This window comes from Pseudonaja textilis, chromosome 3 (genome assembly GCF_049901715.1).
Source record: "Pseudonaja textilis isolate UNSWEBS1 chromosome 3, rPseTex1.2, whole genome shotgun sequence".
In the NCBI taxonomy this organism is placed as follows: Eukaryota; Metazoa; Chordata; class Lepidosauria; order Squamata; family Elapidae; genus Pseudonaja; species Pseudonaja textilis.
Window position 1 is genome coordinate 29,681,053 of NC_141992.1, and position 23,515 is coordinate 29,704,567.

The 23,515-nt window shown below is 37.8% G+C and overlaps 1 protein-coding gene across 2 annotated transcripts in view; it reads right to left on the reverse strand.

Annotated features, from left to right (window-relative positions):
* The window catches only part of SGK2 (serum/glucocorticoid regulated kinase 2), a 42,074-nt gene that overhangs the window by 13,863 nt on the left and 4,696 nt on the right, over positions 1-23,515 (reverse strand). The window contains exons 2-7 of one of the 2 annotated variants that reach the window (XM_026697611.2): positions 22,000-22,200; positions 6,234-6,303; positions 5,176-5,233; positions 4,385-4,434; positions 2,987-3,044; positions 522-605 (exon numbers count right to left, since the gene is read on the reverse strand). In XM_026697611.2, the coding sequence (XP_026553396.1) occupies positions 522-605; positions 2,987-3,044; positions 4,385-4,434; positions 5,176-5,233; positions 6,234-6,303; positions 22,000-22,051 (372 nt within the window). In that variant the 5' untranslated portion in view covers positions 22,052-22,200. Of the gene's footprint in view, positions 1-521; positions 606-2,986; positions 3,045-4,384; positions 4,435-5,175; positions 5,234-6,032; positions 6,095-6,233; positions 6,304-21,999; positions 22,201-23,515 lie in introns of those variants that run through there. The other variant, XM_087929093.1, reaches the window with a different exon arrangement.

Genomic DNA, 23,515 nt, shown 5'->3' on the forward strand with positions numbered 1-23,515 from the left:
GTTCGCATCTGGGGGGAAGGGGTGTTATGTCCTGAGGACTCAAGGAGTTCTCACTCAGGTCCACTCACTTTACGTGGGCGTTATTCCCCCATTCCCATTGGTTGGCTCTCCCCAGCAGCCAGCTATAAAAGCAGGCTGCGGGGTCCAACCGGTTGCTGATTGCTGCGAGCCAGTTCCAGGCTTGGCAAGCACGGTCAGCCCTTTATTGTAAAATAAAGTATTGTTGCACTCATGCTCTGGTTCAGCCTCTCATTGCTCAAACTTAACAGACCAAGTTCCTAACTGGATCAGAAGACAGTAACATAAAATAGTTCCTAAGACCAATAAACTATTATCATTTATTGCTACTAAATTCTTCATAGAAGTATATACATGCAAGCATATGTCTATCAACATAACCATTACACATGCTAAAATATAATCAATATCTGTCATTGTTAAAAAAAGATCATACTACAGAAGAAGGCAGAAGTAGTAAAATATTCTGTACTCAATGTAAACAAAATATATTTCAAACTGACCTCTTTTTTCTTAAGGATGGACTTTTTCTGCAAAACTTTTATAGCATAGAATCTTCCATCAGACTTGTGTTTGGACAAAAAGACCTGCAATAGAAATGAGACCAAGAAGCTTCCAGTACTATAAATTTTCAACTATCCCAGTTGGCCTGTTTTAGAAACACAATGCTAGCAACCCAAAAAAATCTATGTGATATATATTAACAGCACAAGAAATATAGAGAGTTTGAAAAGAGTTTGTTTCTTCTAATCATATCAAAAGGAGACATTTGTTCTGAGGGGGGGAAATTGGAGGCAAAAACCAATACTTAATTGAAAATGTTTAATATTATAATATAGGAAAATGGCAGTAATTTATGACTTGCTAATCCATTCCATTTATAAGTGTTTATTGCTTTCAATATAACAGGCTAAACTGAGACATTCATTTTAAAAAGTAAAATACTCTGGAATTTCTAAATGGAATTTAAGAAATGGGACTTTTAATATGGAACAATAACTAAGCCTGAGGCCTTTACATGCCTTTATCTGGTATGCCAGCTGTGCCAGCTCTGCTGTTTCCTAGATCGGAAGGTATTTTGGATAATCCCTCACACCCTGTTCACTTTGCAGCTTGACTACTGCAATATACTCTACATGAGGCTGTCCTTGACGACTATATAGATGCTTCAATTGATCCAGAATTAGTATCAACAGTGATGGTCTCGATTCCTTTGATTAAACAATGCAAACTATTGAGACCCCAGGAACGCATCTTCTCTGTAGCAGTGCCTGCCCTCTGGAACAAGGTTTTCCCCAAGATCTGGATGGTCTTTACCCTATTGGTGTTTCAAAGAGTCGTGAAGACTTGGCTCTTCACCCAGGCCTCTTGCAAGGGTAATTGAAGCTCCTTTCTGGGCAGAAAGTGAAAAACTAGAGTAATCTGGTAGGCATTGTAGGAGGAAAGCTGAGTTAATCTACTGTGGCAAAAAAACAACAACAGAAGTCTGGTAGCACCTTTTTAAATAAATTTTATTAAAAGACATACGCTTTTGTGAGATGCATTTGATGAAATGAACTGCTACTCATGAAAGCTTATGCCTTTTAATACATTTCATTAGTCAGAAAAGATGCTGTCAGACTCCTGATAATAATCTCAGTGAACCCAAGCTGGCAGCAACAATAAAATCATTTCACTGGAGTACTGATCTTTTAGGAGATCAATAATACTCTCAGAGAAATAGATGATTGAAATGCCTAGTCAAGCACCATCATCACCACTCCACAAATGTCTGTCTGAATTATCAGAAGAAATACAGAGCAAAGGATCTTAAACCAGAGAACTCTCGGTGTTATTGTGCCTATGGATCTTTCCTCCTTTTGTAGTACTGAGCCAAATAGAATTTGATCCTTTTTTCCAAATGAAATCTTTATTGTGATACTAGATCAGGTTAAGGTAGCTGGTATAGAAACAATTTTTTTTAAGCTGAAAGATATAAAAATAGTATACACAACATAGGGAGAGTGGGGTACACAGCATTAAAAGGGATAACAGATTTACCAGAGTACAATTTAAAAGAAAATAAAAAAGATATATAAACGTATATACTTTTTAATATCTTTTACCTTATAAAATAGGTAATTGTTTGTGTTCCACCCTTATTGTGTCCCGCCCTTATTGGCAAATAAATTTAATAAATAAGTAAAACAATGAAAGATGTCTTTAGGCTATTTCAGTAGTCATCTAGGGATGAGAGAAGCAACATAATAAAAACATGTCCCTCAAAAACGATTGGTAAGGCATTTACACATCATTACAAATAATGTACAGGAATGAACCAAGAGATGCATTTCTAGACATCTTGATTTTTTTTGATGTTTTAAAGATATACTCTCATTTGAATTTCCCTTGACACAGTGGCAATCTGAAAGATTAGGAGCCACAAATAGTGCTTTGTGCCTTGTTGTGTGGAATAGATTCATTGAAATGCCAATCATCATAATCATTAGTAGCAGAAGCAAATCCACACTTTTTTATTGTAAATATGGAAGCAAGTTTGGCTTAAGGCAATTTTCTATGAGCAGTTGAAAAATAAATTATATTCCTGCCCATTCACTCTCATTATTTTTTACTACATTTATATACTGTTCATACAACTCTAGGTGTTACGAGTTAAAATTGGTTTATTTTAATACTGAAGAAAGAAAAAAATCCCAGAAGCACTTTCTGCCCTGTTTTGCACAGAATAATTTAATAGTAAGCATTTCTTACGAATAAATAATCAAGAAGTTGCTATGTTTCACGCATATAAAATACAGTATATGGCCTAAGGTATCCATCTCACTTTGCCTTATGATTGGACTATTCTGACTCGGAAAATAGCATGTGCAAATGTTACATTAATTCCCAAAAGTCAAAAGCCATGAATGAAAACCTATTTGGATCAACAAGCGGTCCACAAGAAAACTTCCCAAACTAGGTTACTTACTTTCCCAAAGCTTCCTTTGCCAATTATTTTTAGGAAGTCAAAATCAGTTGGCTTGGCACTATTGGGGGGGAAAAAAGACAAAATAAATACACCAAAGGCCTTCTTCTATATTAGTTAAACTTTGTCCTCTACCTCTAAATCAATCATAATACATTTTTGCAGCGTGGATGATAAAATGGATCTACAAAGGCTGAGAAGTTTAGAGTTGTATTTTACTTCAATTTCTCTCCCAGTGTCATTCATTCCAGGTGGCTTATTTTGGGGTGTAGGACTCAAGGCGCAATAACTCTTTCTACTAACCCAACCCTCCCCCAATAGTTTCTTACTTTCCCATAATCTGCAGTTCTAGTCCGGCAAATGGTTACCCCTGCCCAAAAGCAAGCAAAGAAGTTCAGGATATAGAGACTTACTTTCCTTCACCCGTGAAGGCAAACGTGTGTTTTATTGGCTGAGATCAGAGGTGGTATTCAGCAGGCTCTGACCAGTTCTGGAGAACCGGTAACGGAAATTTTGAGTAGTTCAAAGAACCAGCAAATACCACCTCTGACTGGAAATTTTACAGTATCCTTCCCCTGCCACGCCCACCAAGCCATGCCCACAGAACCAGTAGTAAAAAAAACTGAATCCACTGGCTGAGATGTAAAGGTTTCATTGTCTGTGAGCTATTACAATGCAATTCCAAGATCAAAAAATAATAATGAAGCCCACTACTGGGCTCCAGGTAACCTTTGTGTAAAATATTAACAGTTAACTCAAGGCTATAATTTTATTCTCCCCATACCCCTCCCCATCATTAAGATGCACTGTAGTCCCTGCACGTATTTCTTGCTACCAATGAATTATTAGTAGCCTATAAGAGAAGGTTTTACTGGAGCTTGAAATAGCTAGCCTTATATTATGGAATGGAGTGGAGTGGAATGGAATGGAATGGAATGGAATGGAATGGAATGGAATGGAATAGAATAGAAGAATTGGAAGGGACCTTGGAGGTCTTCTAGTCCAACCCCCTGTTTAGACAGGAAACCTTATACCATTTCAGACAAATGGTTATCCAATCTCTTCTTCAAAACCTCCAGTGTTGGAGCATTTACAACTTCCAGAGGCAAGTTGTTATACTGGTTAATTGTTCTAACTGCTAGGAAATTTCTCCTTAGTTCTAGGTTGCTTCTCTCCTTGATTAGTTTCCACCCATTGCTTCTCGTCCTGCCCTGGGGTGCTTTGAAGAATAACTTGACTACCTCTTCTTTGTGGCAGCCCCTGATATATTGGAACACTGCTATCATGTCACCCCTAGTCCTTCTTTTCATCAAACTAGACTATAATTCTATAATATAGAAGGAAAACCATCAATTTCTTTGTATTCCATAGTGCTATGAATGGTCTTTTCCGTGGTCTTACTTGGGATTAGCAGATGGTCCAAGGTTGATATTGTCACTTGGTGATGAAGGCTGTAGATAGAAAACAAAAAGTCATGAAGTTGAGTAACAATTGTTTGTAGGCAGACCTTAAACTACAACCATTTGTTGAGTAACCATTTGAAGTTACAATTGTGACATGAAAAAAGTGACTTACTACCGGTCCTCAAACTTACAACCATCATAGCATCCCCATGGTCACATTAGCAAAATTTGGGTGCCTGGCATGTATTGCAGCATCCCAGGATCATGGAATTGCTACCTTCCCAGCTGGCTAACAGGAGCAAAGTCAATGGGAGAAGCTGGATTTGCTTAAGGACTGTATTCCTCACTTAACAACTGCAGTGATTTGCTTAACAACCATGGCAAAAAAGGTCATAAAGTCACTTAACCATTGCCTTGATAAGCCATGGAAATTCTGGTCCCAAATGTGGTAATAAGTCAAGGACCACCTGTACATGTGGCCACATCTATGAAAAAAAGACTGAAGCTACCTAATTGCAAGGAATGGTAAATTTGCAGAGAAACCCATACCAGGATAACCCAGCAGTTCCCCCCAACTCGGTGTTCTTCAGATGTGTTGGGTCTCAGCTCTCATAATCACTAGCCAGTCAACAAATCCAAAGGGACCACCTTTGGGCAGACTGGCCTATGAGGGATAAAATTATGTTTTTCTCCCAACTGATCTAAGGCAACTAAGTAACTTTGCCCCATCTTCTCTTTGTTCAAAATTGTCCCATCACCGATACTTTTAATGAAGATCTCAGCCCTTACCTGGGTATTGTGCTCTGGGCTTCTGGAATGGTCCATTAAAATAGCTACTCTTTCAGCACTGAGGGTTAAAAAGAGAATGATTAACTGAGAAAAGTGGAACAAGACTGAGACACTGAGACTCCACCATTACGTCACAGGTCTCATTTAAACCCTGGGGGGTTAATTTGGCTGTCATAGTTAAGAAATAAAACTTCTTATTAAACCCATAGTCTAACAAAGCCAGAACAGAGCTGTTATTTGTGATAACAGTTGGAATGGCATTCGGCCATTTCCTGTCCTATTTTAAGTGAGGATTAATTAAAACCTTGTCAGCAAATTAATCTATTTTTTTCTGCTTTTATCACCGAATAGTTAGAATTGTCGAGGCAATTTGTATACTTTACACACTTTTACAATTAAAGGTGTAATTAGATCTTTCAATGTCTTTTTGAAGTTTTCAAAGCCATCTCTTTACTATTTCCCCACCGTAAATCCACCCCCAAGTTACAATTAGCCCTTAATAGATACTCCGGTTGTACATTTCTCCTCCTTGTTCCCTGTGAAATAATTAGCAGACTACATTCAAAGAATGACATTTTGTAACAAGGAAGGATTAACTGCAGAGTATCTATATATACTCCGCAAACTCCAATCCTAACATTTTTTGGAGCAAACTCCCACAAACCAAACATGAGACATTTCCAGATGTAAAGGCAAAGGCTAAAAAAAAAAAAATCATTTGGCAGTTCCACGCTGGCATATCCCCTTATTTCTTAAAAGCAAAGACATTAAGTAAAAGTGCCACATTTCAAAATATCCTCTATAGGCCCCAGAATTAAGTCTCATTTTCGGGTATCTTACTTAAGTCCCTTACTTACATCTGCCTGACAAAAAGCTCTCCTTGCAATGCAACAAAGCCATATTGAGTAACAAATCCCAGTTTGTGCAAGTCGTGGTTCCCTCTGCATCATGCCTGTGCCAGTCGGCTCAATTCACTGCTTATTCCTGGTAGGAGGGCATCCACAGGCTGAATTTTAAAGGAACAGCACCCCATTGACAGAAAAAAAACAGATACTCACTAGGAGCACAGCCTGGAACTGGAGGCCTTGATGGTCTGTTCCAACTTCTCTCGACCTTGTTTTATGAAATCTACAGGAAAAAGGGAGTGGGGAAGCAGGGAGGAGGAGTGGAAGTTAGCAAACTAAATAAACGCTTCAGGTGGCAATGTGATCACAAGAAATATACACAGAGGCACATTTGTTCTACAGTGACCTTGCCCTTCTCATGCGCCTACCCATAAGTCAAAATAAGCAGTCTTCATGAAAAGCAGAAGCAGACCTGTTTGCTCTAGGAAGGAGTTTCAAACTTTACTCAGAGAACAATGCAGAAACAAATTGTGAAACCAGGAAGAAATGATGTCCTAGAAGCAGTAGCATCCAGTCTCTCTTTCGAATAATACTACGAGAACTGGCCTGCTTTTCTGAGTGATACATACAGATCTCATCATACGATAGAAGAGCCACCCTTGAATGCGTATCTGGCATGCCTATGCCCCTCAAACTCTCCAAGCATTTTGTGAACAAGACCACCAACCCCTTTATCTCAAAAAGCGATAACAAGTCAGTGGACAATTCCCAAATCAGATAAATGTGGTATTGCTGGAATACAGGTAGTCCTATAATTGAGCCCAAAGTTTATGTTGCTTTTTGAGACATTTAAGTTTTGCTCCATTTTATGACTTTCTTGTCATGATTGTTAAGTGAATCATTGCAGTTGTTAAGTTAATAACCCGGTTGTGAAGTGAATCTGGCTTCCCCCATTGATTTTGCTTGTCAGGTGGTTGCAAAGTTGTTCTCATAATCTGGCAACACTGCAACCATCATAAATATGAACCACTTGCCAAGCATCCAAATTTTGGATCCCCCCCATGAACATGGGGGATGCTACAATGGTCATGTGTGAAAAATGGTCATAAGTCACTTTTCAGTGTTGCTGTAACTTCAAACAGTCACTAAATGAACTGTTGTAAGTTGAGGACTACCTTTACAAAGATTTTTCTAAGCTCCATTTCAAGATAAAGACAGCTGACAATATAACAGACATTAGAAATAAGAAAATCTATACCCTTGGTAATATACTGTCGTATTTTAATAAAAGCGGTCATTTCCAGTTTGCTCTGAGCACCATGTGTGCCTGTTGGATGGTATCTTGCATTTTCCATTCATGAATCTGATTGAGGTTTGTTTTTGTTTTAAAGTTGGTTAGAAAATAAACAATAGGCATTGAACAAAATAAGCCACTGTCACAGCTGTTGATAACAGATAAACAGGGTATGTGCAGAAATTCTCCAAAAGGATTTGGGATATCGATTGGATCTCTGGAAATAATCTAATCCAGTTTGGGCTGCTTCTGAATTAGTCACTTCTTCCTCTATAAATGATTTTGAGCAAGATATTCTAAATATGGAATGACCTGTGGTTCTGTGAGTGCGTGCTGTGCAGCATTCAAAAACCACCAATTTGAACCTAAAAAGCTTACCTTCTAGGGCAGCCCCGATAAGTAAAACAGCTGAGGCACGGAAATCCACTGTGCCATGGGAATCAGCTGAGCTCAGAAAGTCGATAATACAGGACAGGATAGGGTGGGGTGGGTGGGTGGGTGTGGCCAGCTGATCATCGGAACTACCACTTTGCTAGAACCAGTCCGAACCAGCAGCAACCCCCCACTATATGGAACCCCATTGCCCCATTGCCTTACATAGCTGACATGTTTTTTTTAAAAAAAAAGCAGAATAGGATGACTTTTACACAAAAGCTAGACTTTATGAGGAGATCAAGTGTGATAAATGTCATAGGCAGTGCTAGCTGGAAGTCTCATCACTTCTAGGGAAGTTGGTGATAAGACATTTGCCTCCAGAGTCACACTGTGACCACTGCAAATTTAAATTAATGGTGATGAACATAGAAGAAGGAACAGGAAAACATTCTTGCTCCTTAAGAAAAGCAAAACAGATGTTCAAAACATTCTCCCAATCTAATGAACCATGAAGAAGAATTTGAAAAGTAATACGAAGAGGAATTTGAACTATCTTTTCAAAGATGTGACAATTGGCTGGTAGAACTACCACTCAAAGAATGGCAACATTGGTCACCTCCAGTGGTGGGATTCAAATTTTTTTACTACCGGTTCTGTGGGCGTGGCTTGGTGGGCGTGACAGGGGAAGGATACTGTCAAATCTCCAGTCAGTGGTGGGAGTTATGCTGGTTCTCCGAACTACTCAAAATTTCCGCTACCGGTTCTCCAGAACTGGTCAGAACCTGCTGAATACCACCTCTGGTCACCTCCTCACAGATTATATTCCAGCAGGAGAGGAAACTATGAGAGAGGGTCTTGGGAAGTTAATGGAAGAACAGGTCTAAGGAAGGCTCAGATGCTAAATCTGGGAATACCCTCCTCCCCCAAATCAGGAAGCACCTTTGTTGCTATTTCGCAAAAGTCAAGCTTCTTTCTTCTTTTGCTAACTACACGACTGTGTTATACTGTATATTCCCACGTTCCACACAATTAAACAACACAAACACAAAAATTCTAAGGCCTCAAAAGGGTTTTGCAGTTTCAACAGGACAAAAGAATAATAAAGGAAAGATTTTACAGAGCAAAACTTATATCCCACCAAGCAGTGGTAGGATTCAAAAAATTTTATTACTGGTTCTGTGGGCGTGGCTTGGTGGGCATGGCAGGGTAAGGATACTGTAAAATCTCCAGTCAGAGGTGGTATTTGCTGGTTCTCCGAAGTACTCAAAATTTCTGCTACTGGTTCTCCAGAACTGGTCAGAACCTGCTGAATACCACCTCTGCCACCAAGTCATAATAGGATCTTTAAATCTCCAATTTGCATTATTCAGCATCCTGGAAACTTTTTTTTTTTTTAGTTCAATAGAACTTTTCCAAACACGATTCTTGGTAAAAATAAATCTGGATCTAACCCATAAAAAGTGCAATGAATCATTATAAGCAATATAGCTTTTATAAGAAATGAAAGTCCTTTTAAAAAAGCTTAAAGTACATCAGTTGTAGAATTCATGTTTAACAGAGTATGTCTACTGATAGGGACAAAAGCAGAAAGTCATAACATGCAGACACATTGTTCAGATGACATGTGTACTTTGCCTGTCAACTTTGCATGTGTCACCTGAACAATGTGTCTGCATTCCTATTATTTATACAAACCTTTGATATTTGTAAAAAATGCATTTAATCTTTCATTTGTTTGCCAATCCCTTTCAAATTTAATATGGAATTATATCATTATTTAAATGATATAATGTCTCAGAAAAGAAAAGACAAAAATGGATATGGAGAGATATTCTAAGAGACTTCAATCCACCCCAAAGAGCTGGTATTAGAAAGGAAAAAAAGAACTATGCTTAATTTATAACATTTAAATGAAATGAAATCAGCATGGTTACTTCTCCAATATTTAAATATTTCTGTCACAAACTAGTGGATTTTCAGTGGTTTGGGGAATATGTGTTTGATGAGACCTTATGCTGTATACAATTAGTCATTGCTATAAACTTGCATGCACAAATATACTCCTCTCCCAAAAAGCAATGCCATGAAAAATCCAGGATCAGCAAATCTTATATATTTTGGGATTATATTAGTTCCATAGTCCCCATGATCTGCTATTTAAAATAACACTGGTAAGGTTAATCACTACATCTGTTATCCAAGCAATTGCGGTTCTGTACTGTAAGTACTCTTATCGTTATTATGCTTTAAAAAAATCACAACCAGAAAGATATGGAGTCATTGAGGTGAAAAAAAATCTGTTTGGATTTCAAATAGACCTTCCAACCTCCCATCCCACGGTATACTGTATACTGTATACACATTATCAGTCAATACAGAAAGGGCAAAGGGGAAAAATCCAGGGAAATTTTTTATTGCTAAAGTTCTGCTGCATTCCTCTGTAAAAAAAAATTACATCAGAATGGCAAAGTCACAAAATAATACTTTTGTCTAAACAGATCAAAATCAGGGATCAAATGCAACGAAAACAAATGGCTCTTAACTGCAATAGTATTGTTTGATTCTTAGCTCTGATTTCATTTTTTATGGTCAAGGCATGAAGATGGGATTGCTCAAACTATGACTAACCTACACGTGACCTACCAATTTCAAAAGAAATTCAAATGCTTGGCATCAGTGAAAAGAAGTAGTCATTAGCAAGGAAGGAGCTGATCCATCTTAGTGGAATAAATTTGTGCCCAAATACATGCAGTAAATAACTAGCAAACTTCCCTGAAAGAAAACATTGGGTAAAATGTGTTTAGATCCTCAGCACAAATCATTTGGAGCTAAAGAGCTGTGGTGGTACAGTGGTTAGAATGCAGTACTGCAGGCTAATTCTGCTGACTATCAGCTGCCAGCAATTCGGCAGTTCGAGTCTCACCAACTCAGGGTTGACTCAGCTTTCCATCCTTCCAAGGTTGGTAAAATGAGGACTCAGATTGTTGGAGGCAATATGCTGACTCTGTAAACTGCTTAGAGAGGACTATAAAGCACTGTGAAGTAGTATATAAGTCTAAGTGCTATTGCTAAAGGGAATAACATGATCCATGGCTGCAGGCTATGAGCATCACAAAAGCTGCAGTAGAATCATTTCTCATAAATTACTGAACCTCACTTTCTCAGACTTCTCTAATTCACATCCTTAAGATTCCATCCTAATTTAAATTTTAAAAATCATCAATTAGTCTCGTGTCATGCAGCTTCAGTAAACCTAGTGATGTTTATTTAGCCAAACAAAAATAATGTGCATTTTTTCTACTGAATAAAAATCTTTAAAGCAGTGGTCCCCAATCAGTAGTGGTCCATGGCCTGTTAGAACCTGGGCCACACAGCTGGAGGTGAGTGATGGGTGAGTAAGTAAAACCAAAACCATCCCATCCCTGCTCCCCAGTCCATGGAAAAATTGTCTTCCACAAAATTGGTCTCTGGTGCCAAAAAGTTTGGGGACTAACCAGTGGTGGGATTCAAATTTTTTTATTACTGGTTCTGTGGGTGTGGTGTGGCTTGGTGGGTGTGGCTTGGTGGGCAAGGCAGGGGAAGGATACTGCAAAATCCCCATTCCCTCCCCAGTCCTGAAGGAAGGTTACTGCAAAACATGGGTGGGATTCAAATTTTTTAACAACCGGTCCTGTGGGCGTGGCTTAGCTGGTGGGCATGGCTTGGTGGCCATATGACTGGCTGGGCGTGGCCAACTCAACATCACTCGCATCGAGTCACGCATCTCCTCACCTGGCCTCTCATGACTGTGGGGATGCTGCAACAGTCGTAAGTGTGAAAAATGGCCATAAGTCACTTTTTTCAGTGCCATTGTAACTTTGAATGGTCACTCCACACAAGCAAATTGGTACCAGCAAAGGAGGAAAAAATACTCCAGAGATGTTCCTGAGAAGGAAATCTAGTCCTGCCAAGAATGTAATAAGAGTTAATGGAGAGGCAGTTTCCGTAAACAACACCAGAATGTTTCCTTCCTGCCTTCCTTAAAGGATTAGGCCAGTAATTTCTTCTAACAACCGGTTCTCTGAACTGCTTAGAATGTTAACAACCAGTTCTAGAGAATAGGTGCGAACCTGTAGAATCCCACCCCTGCTGCAAAATCCCCATTCCCTCCCCACTCCAGGGGAAGGTTACTGCAAAATCCCATTCCCTTCCTACCCCACTAACCTGCTTTCCAGCTTCGTTCTCCTATGCAGGACAACAAAAAAAGACCAGCCAATCAGCTGAGACTTGGGAGGCAGAGAATAGATGGGGACAAGGCCAGTCAGAGGTGGTTTTTCCTGGTTCTCCGAACTATTCAAAATTTCCGCTACTGGTTCTCCAGAACTGGCCAGAACCTGCTGAATATCATCTCTGGGAACAATCGCTGCTTTCAAGTACATCCAGCAAATGATGAGGTGAATAATCTTTTTGGGGGGGAAGGTCACCATCCACATTCCTTCCCTAATAATGCAATGGTCAGGGCTAAATGAGTAGTGAATGGGACAAGAGGAAAAAATGGGTGGAAACATCCATTCTCTTTCTGATTCTTCTTTTGTCTTCTTTTCAGCATTCTCTTCTCTATTCCAAGTTGCACCAAAGGGCAACATTCTCGATTTGTAGAGTTTTTGAAATTTGCTCAAGAGTTGTATAAAATTAGCATAAGGATTGGGTTTAGCATAAGGACAATCTGGGCCCATCCTATGTAGAATCAATTCAAAATAGTGATGATTTTTAGTACAGAATGCAAGTAAGTCCAGATACCCTTTCTCTTGTGGGTTTTTTTTTTTTTTTGGCAGGTTCATGAACTGGATAGAATGGGGGTGGACCAGTCTCACATGTTCCTGCCTAGTACTGCCAGCAGTCATGTTGACACTGTCAGCAGGCTATTGCTAAATAGTTCAGTTTCAAATATGCCATGACTCAGAAATATTAGGAAGCAATGCCTTATGGTCAGCCAAGACAAAGCAGTACAGGACGTTCTGCAGAATAATTAAATCTCCGAAAACCCTTGTAAAAAGAACTTTTTAATAATGGAAATAGCTCCCTCATTAGCAACTTGCTAACATAGTCATGCCACCTTTGTGACTATCGGAAATCGTCCATCTAGAGCTCTGGCAAAAAGAAAAATCTGTACTTGATGCATTGACCAGATTAGCAATCTTTAACAACAATAAAAATTAAGAACCCCCATATGGGCTTTCTGTAATTTTGATTACAAAAGGAATCTATATTGTTTTACACTTTGTGATATGGTTCGGGCTATAATGAAAATCAGGAAATAACACATACAATCAATCAATCCACCACCACCCTTCATTGTTGCATGTGAAAATGGGGGAAAAATTTTTTTTTTCTTGGCTGCTGTCATAAATCCTGAAAATGTCCCTCTGAAGGTGCTGCTTTTGGGCATTTAGGGCTGCCCAAAATTCCTCCATTAGGCTAGACACGACTTGGTAACTAGTCTTCTGGGAGAGAAGGAAATTCTTCTTTTCTTCTATTTTAGAAAAGACTCCAAAGCTATTGCTCACCAACTTTTCTTTGTTTTAGTCTCTCTGGAGACCATCATTCCCCAGATTGTCCAGTTCAGTTTTATGTGGCTGTTCCATCCCCAGTCTGCAATATTTGAATGCCATGTGGCTTTTCATCTACACTAATTTTTGGTATGCTGTTTAGCTGGTGGCTCCTTGATGGGTGGCGTACAGTTTGCTGTGCCAGGATTTGACTCTTTTTCTCTGCTCACTTCCTGAATCCTGTTCCTTAAAAAAATGTCAGCAAAATTTTTTCTCTGTCCTTTAGATGTAACCATTATAACAGTATTCTCAAAAGCTGAGAAAGAAGAGGGAGTGAATAAAATCAGGCAGTAGAGAAACAGTTGGACATTTTAACCTTATCTCTTAAGCCTGGAGATTCAGACAGGAAATCTAGGAAAAAGAAATTCAGACAGCTTAAGAAGCCTACTGTAAAGCGGATTTCTTTTTTGTTTCTAAGTTTCTGTATGCTAACCTCTTTTTCCTGTCATTACATTTCATAACTGTGATAGTATATTTTTAGTATATATTTGCTTCTTTAGATATACATTGCTGTGAACAACATTAATGTTGGAAACCCAATACAGTATTTTGTATTCAAGATCTAGATCATGGCAACTGACCCCTAGGGAATACAGCTGAAGGATGAACAGGTTACTAATAATCTTATACCCCACTTCTTCTTCCCAGAAGACAAACTGAAGAGTGAAGACTGAAGATTTTATCCATAAGACAAAAAGAAGTCCTGCCTTCTAACTAGAAAAGGTGGAGTTCCTGATAACTCCATCGTTAGTGATCAACAACAGAGTTAAAACTTGTTCCCAGATCCGGATGAATCCACAGATGGAAAGGATCTTTGGAACAATTCTGTTCTTCATATCTGATTATTTTGGAATAGTCTTAACTAGCTGCTCAGACATAGCTTTTTTTGTTTTTGTTTAAGTAATTATCCTTAACCCAACTCTTGAATATTTGAGTTATAAGATATGCCATTCTGTTCTTCGCATTCATTATAGCTGCATGAAAGCCCCAATACTTTCCAGAAACTGCATGTAGAGGTAAGAAATGATGGGTAAAACTATTCAAAATTTCTGCAGGAATTTTGACAAATGACAAATAAGGTTTACATTATAGATAGTACAGTTAATAAGTGATATACTGTTTGTAATCAAAGAGATAGTATCTATCCTGGCATGAAATTAGATTTTTATGCTGCCTCAATTTCCATTTGAAAAGACAAGACCATCTTTTTGGTACAATTTAATTCAATTTATGCATTTGTACAAGTCTCATATTAATAGCCTCATATTTCACCAACAGCAATCCATTACTGTGGAGAATATGAAATGTCTCTTTGTTCATCCACCCACCTATCATCCATCCATCCATCCACAGGTAGTCCTCAGATAACAGCCATTCGTTTAGCTACTGTTCAAAATTATGACATTACTCAACAAGAGTATTTATAACTGGTCCTTGAAATTGCAACTGTTAGAGAATTCCCGTCACAATATTATTCTAGTTGGTAGTAATCGACTCATAATTATGAACCATGTTGGTGCAGTGCTTAGAATAGATACTACAATAGTACCATAGGCTAATTCTGCCAACTGCCAGCTGCCTACAATTCGGCAGTTCAATTCTCACTGGCTCAAGGTTGATTCATCTTTCCGAGGTTGGTAAAATGAGGACCCAGATTGTTGGGGGCAATATGTTGATTCTGTAAACCACTTAGAGAGAGCTTTAAAGCACTGTGAAGTGATATATAAGTCTACATACTGTTGCTATTATTATAATGGTTGCCGCAATCACATAATCACCATCTGCCAGCTTCCAATAAGCAAAGTCAATGGGGAAATTGGAGGTAATTGAATATGGTGATAATGTGGTATGCTTAACAACTATGCAAGATTTGCTTAATGACAGCTGCAACTTTCTTCATTAAGTCAGCATGGTCATGTGATGTTACACATTATGACCGTGTTGCTTAGTAATGGAGTTGCAAATCTGAATTACTTCATTAAGTGATGATTAAGTATATCTATCTTTTTTCTATTTTTCACAAAGAGGTAGCATCTGAAGCTGATTTCCCAGTAGTCATGTGTTCTATATTGTCTACCTCACTATGTTTTCCAACTTTATTGCAGTTACAACCAGATGCATTTCATTAACAACTTACTAAAAAGTAATAATTCTGACCTCCAGATGATAAGCAGGGAGACATTTTCTCTTTAATCCCAAAGAGAGAGCAATCCATCCAAGCTGTAACTGCAAACAAGAGTTGGCTATATATTTGAAGGCCAGCCAGGGGTAAAAATGTTTCAAAAGGCTCATGTTCCTGTAGTCACATTTTCTTTAAAATGATTGACCTTGAGCATCTCCAACAATACTCCAGATGACATAGTTATCTCTTGCATTTCAGTTGTTATTAAGAAGAATATATATCATATTTTCACATCATGTTTATCTTAATGTTAGGAACTTATGGGCAATGTACAGCCCGAGTTATTTGCAAGATGAAAACAAGCTGATAAAGCAGGGCATTACTGTGTTTATAATACACACACACACACACACACACACACAGCATATAAAAGTCTGCATATCTCTGCATGTTCTCATATCACTGTATCATTATTTTCCTTTTCATTGTTTATTCTATTGCTCCTTTACTACCGTTATGTTTACACTTCTTTTCCTATCTTCATTTTTATTTGTGTAAGCCACCTAGAGCAGTCCCATGGTGAAATAGTTGGCAGATAAATTTAAGAAACAAACAAATATTCACATCATCACCATATTCAATTACCTCCCAATTTCTCCATTGACTTTGCTAATTGGAAGCTGGAGGATGGTGATTATGTGACTACGGCAACATCCTTCTGAGGTTGGTAAAATGAGGACCCAGATTGTTGGGGGCAATATGCTGATTCTGTAAACCACTTAGATAAACATTTTATATAACACTGCTATAAATCATTCTTGCAAATCTGGATTGATGTATCACGATAAGCCAAACCATAACAAAAACAAATTAGGAATTAATGTGTTATGCAAAGACAGCCATTATCTCAAGTTTACTTTCTGGAAGTGAACATGGATTACTTCTTTTAAGTAAGTAAGTAAGGAAGGAAAGAAAGAAAGAAAGAAAGAAAGAAAGAAAGAAAGAAAGAAAGAAAGAAAGAAAGAAAGAAAGAAAGAAAGAAAGAAAGAAAGAAAGAAAGAAAAGAATGTTCTAGCAGCAACATAAATGGACTGAATTACAGTGGTTATAGGTGCACCATTAGGGGACTTGAAAGGCCAGATTGGAGATAGATCTTTCTAGACAAGTTTATGCATGTGGTTGCTAGGAGGCAGCAGTATAGCACATAACCAGCCAATAAGCAGTGCTACTTATACTACTATACTTAAAAAAAAGGTAGAACAAGATAGTTCACCCTGCAATTCCTTCAGACCCAATGTTAACGTTTTAATTAGAATACATCAATTTTTGTGTTAACTGATTTTTATCACTTGCCTATTCAGTCATATGATACATTTGATAGAAGTAAAATTCTACTTCAGTTTTTATAGAGTCAAGATTATAGATTCCTGTCATCATTCATAAACAAATATTCTATTCACAATCTAAAAAGTGGTTTCTTGGGTCCATCTTTGGCCATTAGGATTTTTTTTGTCATCTTCATTTTTTAAAGTAAAAACATTAATAATCCCAATTAAATCTTCAGAAATCGTCTTTTCATACCCCCTTTCAATGATATCCACATTATTGTGAAATTCTACAACTTTTTTTAAAAAAAACTTGACATTTCTGACACACACACAAATGTAACTCAAATCTCAACCCTTCTAGGCTAGTTTTTGGATAATTCCGGAATTCCATTTAACAAATTCCAGATTAGTGTTGAGGAGGACAAAGTTGAATTGAGGATATGCTTTCATGAGTCTAACTTTTTTTTCTAATGGGACAGTAAATAAACTAACTCCAGCAGTTCAATAAATATTTGAGCTGTTACTGCTATTCCTGTAACTTACTAAGAAAACTGTCCAATCAAATCCACCTAAAGATTTATCACAATGGAGGGAGTATTTTAGAATACTGAACATTTAATATTAGTTGCTGAAGCATTTGAGGAGGAAAAGTTGCTGAGAGCTGCTGGTACAAGCAGGAGAGATTCTCAACTTGTAAATAAAATTTATACAGATGCATCTTTTCCAGGATTTCCAGGATTGTGGTTGGTTCGGCACACTTGTTTGCTTCTCAAGAGAAAAAAAGTAAAAGAAGCCATTTTCCAAAGCAGTCATGCAAGCTGAAAAATTGGCTGCTGTAACAAGATAGGAATGTCACACATATTTGCATCACAAAACAAATCTTTTGAAAGCTCCATGCACCCCAAATATATGATAACTGAATTCCTTGCAGACTAAGATATTGATGAAGTTTTTAAAAACCCTTTGATCTGCTCCCCTTCTTTTAATAGTCTTCCAATCTGGAGCCAGAGAAACCCATCTCCACCCATAAAATATAATGTTTCCTTAAAGGCAAGTGATCACCCACAGGTAGGAATCTAATGCTGAAACCAACCAATGTTTAAAAGGCTTGGGAATTTAGCACTTCTGCCTGGCCAGGAAGATCTTTCCTGATAAAGGAAATAAAATATTTCTTACTTTCCTCTAATCTTTTTTCCCCTCCCACTCATAAAACCAAATATTACATTTGCATATCTTTCACCAAAGGCTTGGAATCCTATAAAAATCTTGCCAGCATGCCAGTTTGGTGTTAGCTTCCCTCAAAAACTTTGTATTGTTTTGGGAATAATAATAAAGAAACCCCCTTTCCAAAAACAGCCAGCTTCTGCATCTTGATTGCTTTGGGGCTTGGAAGAAACCCAGGGAAATTCTCCCAACAATATGTAAAATATCTTCTTTTGTTGCTATGATTATTTTAATCAATATGATTTATTCCTGGCTGACTTTCTATGAATATGATCCCAGAAAAATATATGCTGGAGGTAACCATATGGCAACATGGTGCAACAAAGTGCTTTGGAGCAGGCTTCAGTATGCTATCAGGGATTTATTTACTCGCATAGTTATTTCACTACAATGATGCCCTCAACTCTATGAGCCCAGAAAAAAAAGCAGCTTGTTAAAGGAGGTATTAACTCTTCGGTACTCTCTAAGCTTGGTTGTTTTCTTGCTAGCACTGATGATGTTACCTAGTTTGCGTAGTGAAACATCTGCAAGAAAACAATCAAGCTCAGAGAGCACCAAGGCCCCCTCACTAACAAGTAAGGTGAGTGTATTCATAAAACTCCAAAGCGGCTTCTCTATTTTGTAACTGAAGTGCTTCACACCCCTACCTCCAGGGAATACTTGTGCCCTAGGCCAGACTCAGACTCTGAATCTCAGAAAACATACCAGAAGAAAACAATGGCAAACCACTTCTGCATTCTTACCAAGAAGTGTCTATCAAATTACCAGGAGCTGAGTTCAGCTCAAAGGGCACTTACTTGCTGCTCTGACATTTCATCGTTAACTTACATTACTTAATAGGACATACTTGTTAAATGAACTGGAGTTTAGGAAAATATTATGGATGTGTGCGTTGAATTTGGCTAAACTCCGGACTACAAAGAAAAACAATAATTCACATCAAAATGTTGGTGCACTAAAGTGGAAAAGATCAGTCTGAATTCTGGTTTTCATTAAATTTTGATAGTGATTGTACCTCCACAACATTGCAATGCTTTTGTGATTTACATAAAGACCATGGTGGATTGGAAAGACAAGGGATCACAGCACACATCGGGAGAAGTGACATGAAATAGCAAGATATACAAAAGCTAGCTTCTCTGACAAATTATTTAATATTTTACAGAACATCATTTTTAATGGGGTTCTTTTTCAGGTTTGGCACAACAAATTTTAGACTTCTCTAAATTCATCATCACACTTGAAGTAAATAATAAATGGAATCCTCCTTTCATTCTTTCCTGTTTTATACTTTAAAAATCTATTTCCAAAGCTTTCTTTTTTAGCCATATATCTGTACATATTGTATATTCACCATGATGTAGCAAGAGCAATGCTAGGATTAATTTCCATTCTAAGTCACCAGTATTCAGCCTGGGCAATAATCCCAGCATGCTAAATGAAGCATAATATTCACTGTTTAGCACGATTCAAGGTCATGGCATAAGGTTAGCAACAGTAGAACCTGACTAGCAACTTTTCTCTATATCTCAAAATCACTCCAAAGTCTAGTAGTTAGTAGTAGTTTTCCCTCCAATGTCACCTGGTATATAACAATAGGAAAGTATTCTGATGGATACCAGACACTGTACTTCTAGGGAGAACCAGAAATGATCATTTAATTTGCAATTAAAAGAAATAATGAGGTTCCCACACAGACTATAAGCAATAGATTGGGTTAATGGTCACCAAAATATATTGGGTTCTATTCAATGGTAGCAGCTACTTCTATGAATCATTGCCCCCCTTTCTAGAGATACACCTAGAATGATGATCCAAGTACATGTTGTCCCTATGGACCTCTTTTCCAAAGTGGCATCAAATACTTTACTGTAAATTATTTGGGGGTGGGAAAAGAACAGGAAAAATTCCATACTCAACTCTTCCCCACCCTTCACACATTAATTTGCTACAGTAAAATCAAGCCTGCTATAAAAGGATATTAAATTCAATAATAAGGGATTGTGAACTGTTAGGTTTGTAGAAACAGGAGCCATATACTGGCCACACATTTAACAGCTTCTACTGGAAGTTAAAATGAATAAAATAGACTGAAATTTTGGTTGCCCAAAGAACTGGACATAAGTAAATCAATACTATTAAGGGACAAAAAGATGGACATCTCAGATCAACCAGATATTAAGTACAAATTTCTACAAAGCAGCTAAGAAGGAATACAGGTACCTACCTTTCTATCATTGATTGTTATAGAATCAGGGGTGGGATTCTACCAGTTCGCACCTATTTGCTAGAACCGGTTGGTAACATTCTAAGCAGTTTGAGAACCGGTTGTTAGAAAAAATTACTGGCCTAATCCTGTAAGGAAGGCAGGAAGGAAACATTCTGGTGTTGCTTAGAGAAACTGCCTCTCCATTAACCCTTATTACATTCTTGGCAGGACTAGACTTCCTGTCTCAGGAAATCTCTGGAGTTTTTTCCCCCTCCTTTGCTGGTACTTTGCTTGTGTGGAGTGACCATTCAAAGTTACAATGGCACTGAAAAAAGTGACTTACGACCATTTTTCACTTACGACTGCTGCAGCATCCCCACAGTCATGAGAGGCCAGGCAAGGAGATGTGTGCCTCAATATGAGTGATATTGAGTTGGCCGTACCCAGCCAATAACATGACCACCAAGCCATGTCCACCATCTAAGCCACGCCCACAGAACCAGTTGTCAAAATTTTTGAATCCCACCCCTGTATAGAATACATTAGTTAACTGGACAGAGCTGAAAAGTCTTATTTTTAGTATGCCATCAGTTTTTGATATGTTAGACATGGGGTAAATAATTTTTAGTCCATGAACTGTAGACGGTCCCAAATACTTTTTAATGCAATCCTCAAGATAATACTGCCCAAAATTCTATTGACAACAGAATTCTTTCCCAATGCCTCTTGGGAAATTTAAAGAAAAGTTTTGTAAAGTAATATACTGTAAAACATGGCACTGACTGATGTTATATTGCATTCCCAAACATTATTCTAGAACTACCTCTGTCACTATGAAAGCATTAAGGAGAAAACAGGTAGTACATTTAGCCAAACTAGTACAATCAATAGAACTTGGTGGGAACACCAATATAATCCATTCACTCTTTTTCATTTGGTATCACACTTTTTTGGCTCAAAGTCACTAAAACAGTGTTCTAAAAATATTAAAACAGCGAGGTGCTGAAGATACTGCAGCAGGTCAAGTAAACAGATGCATGCTGTATAATAAACTTTTAAAAAGCTCAAAAGGGTTAAAAACCAAGAGTAGAGACCTATCTTAGCTCTGAAGACAGTGCATATAAGTAGATGTGTTTATTATTTTATTGGATTTGTAAAGCTACCTAATCATCAAATTACTCAAGCTGACATATCGGATGAGTTTTTAACTCATCCCATATGTCAGCTTGAGTAATTTGATGATTAATTAGCTTTAGAAAAGTAAAAACAGAACAGTAAAACAGTAAAAAAGGAAAATTAAGTACAAAACCAAAATGCATCAAATAAAATAGGTCTTTAAAAATAACTAAATTTTAAAAAATAACACTGATAGTGGAGTTATTTTTAAAGGTTTTTTTAAAGGCAGCTATTAATTATTTTCATTAACCATGCATCTGTACTCTTAACTCAGAATAGAGAGAGTAGTAGCTAGAAATTCCTGCCTCTCTGTGTAAACTTTATGCTGATTTCTGCAGATAAAGCTATATTTAAAAGCAAAGAGCAAGGCTAATAGATTTTTTCCACACTGTTGCCACTTTACAAACTCTATCACTTTAATACACTATTTAAATGCATTGAAGTTTAATTACCAGACTTTCTCTTATAAATTAAATCCCATTTCATTTATAAATAAACATATACTAAAATGGTAGAAACCAAGCCATTTTATCATTCTTAAGCATCTGTGAAAGTAAATTATAAGGTAACTGTTAACCTAGCAAATATTAAGTGTTTGAGATTAAAGATTGTATCAGATATATTATCTCTCATTAGTGGATGGTGAAATCTGCTGTACTTTACCTTTTGTCTTTCCCAGCGTTGTGAAGAGGGCTTGTGCCCCGGGTGAGTGCATAGAGTCAATCTGGGAGGGTGGATGTACAACTTGAAGAAATTCTTTGACAAGTTTGTCTGTTGGCCACTATCCTGTTAGCTAGTCAGAGAGAGTTGTAGTATGAAGCTCCTTTAACTTATGTCCTCTTGCAAATGTTAAGATCAGCTCTCCTTCAGTAGGAAGTGAAGCAAGGTGTTATTATGCATTGGCTAGATGCCAGCAACATCACCTCTACACAGGTGGAATTTCACTGCAAGAGTTAGAACACCCGTTTTGAGTAATTACATAATTTTAATAAAAGTTCCCTTTCAAACTACTCTGAGGTGAAATGGGATCAGTTTATGGTATGGTTTCCTAGGTCAGAGGATGAGAAAGAGTCCAAAGATGGCAAACACTACAGAACACCTAATAAGGTTATGCTAAATCACCCCCTACCATGCTTCATCCAGAGGCTGAGTTCCTGGTGAACCAGAGGTGCAGAAAGTTGATTACATGGGAGTAGGTTGTTACTCATAAGTAATCCCTCTGACTGATTAACCCTGATGATAGCAATTGGTACTGAGTGATAACTTTGAAATTAGATTTGTAGAATCATCCAGTGGGACTACTAGGACACCTGGCTTTTATACTCCTGATCCTTGAACTTCTGTAGCCTCTTTCTCAAATCTCTTTAACTGAACATGCTGTGATAATTCTTGTTAACGTTATGTCCTCATAACAGGAGCTTTTTCTCATTCCAGCTGAAGAAGCTTTAATGTTTTCAGCTTCAGGTTTTAAAGGAGGGCTGTAACGAGAACAATTTAGAATATCTCATTGCTTATGCAGTTGCTCATGTAATGTATGGGATCTGACTAATTGCTATTAACCATTAGGCTGCTACAAGGCTGCCTAATGCCTTCCAGGGCTATTAAGGCTTAGGTTTCAGGACAGACTGGACACCTGACTTCCACAGCTGCATCTACCTATGGCATACTGGAATTTTCTGAAGTGCTTGATTAGATCTCTCAGGTCTCTCTTGAGAGAGAGAGCTAATCTTCTGCTATACACATAGTTGATTGAAGCTGGGAGAAAGAGCCAGAATTGATCATTACAGATGTCAGTTCTGATACTATACCAATAAATTTTTTACTTCTAGAAACATGGGACTTTATATGGACACCTTTTGTATTGTTTATTACTTTAATGGTGGTATATGGGCCATTTTGGACGTTCCTATGCCATTTCCATTACTTGACAACTTCTGATACTATCAGCCATAGCAATTCACTGCCAGCACTGCAGTTCCTTTTGTGGTGTCCTTACTGTATTATCAATTGCTCCCTATTATTTCACCTGTCTTCTGCTTGTGACCTATCAGCTGGGCTATTTTTGGACACAGATTTAACAATATTTCAGAATGACACTAGGTCCTCAGAAATAGCTACCAATTATTGTCAGTGAGCACATCTATACCTATTAAAGTAATAAGATTGCTAAACATGCTAC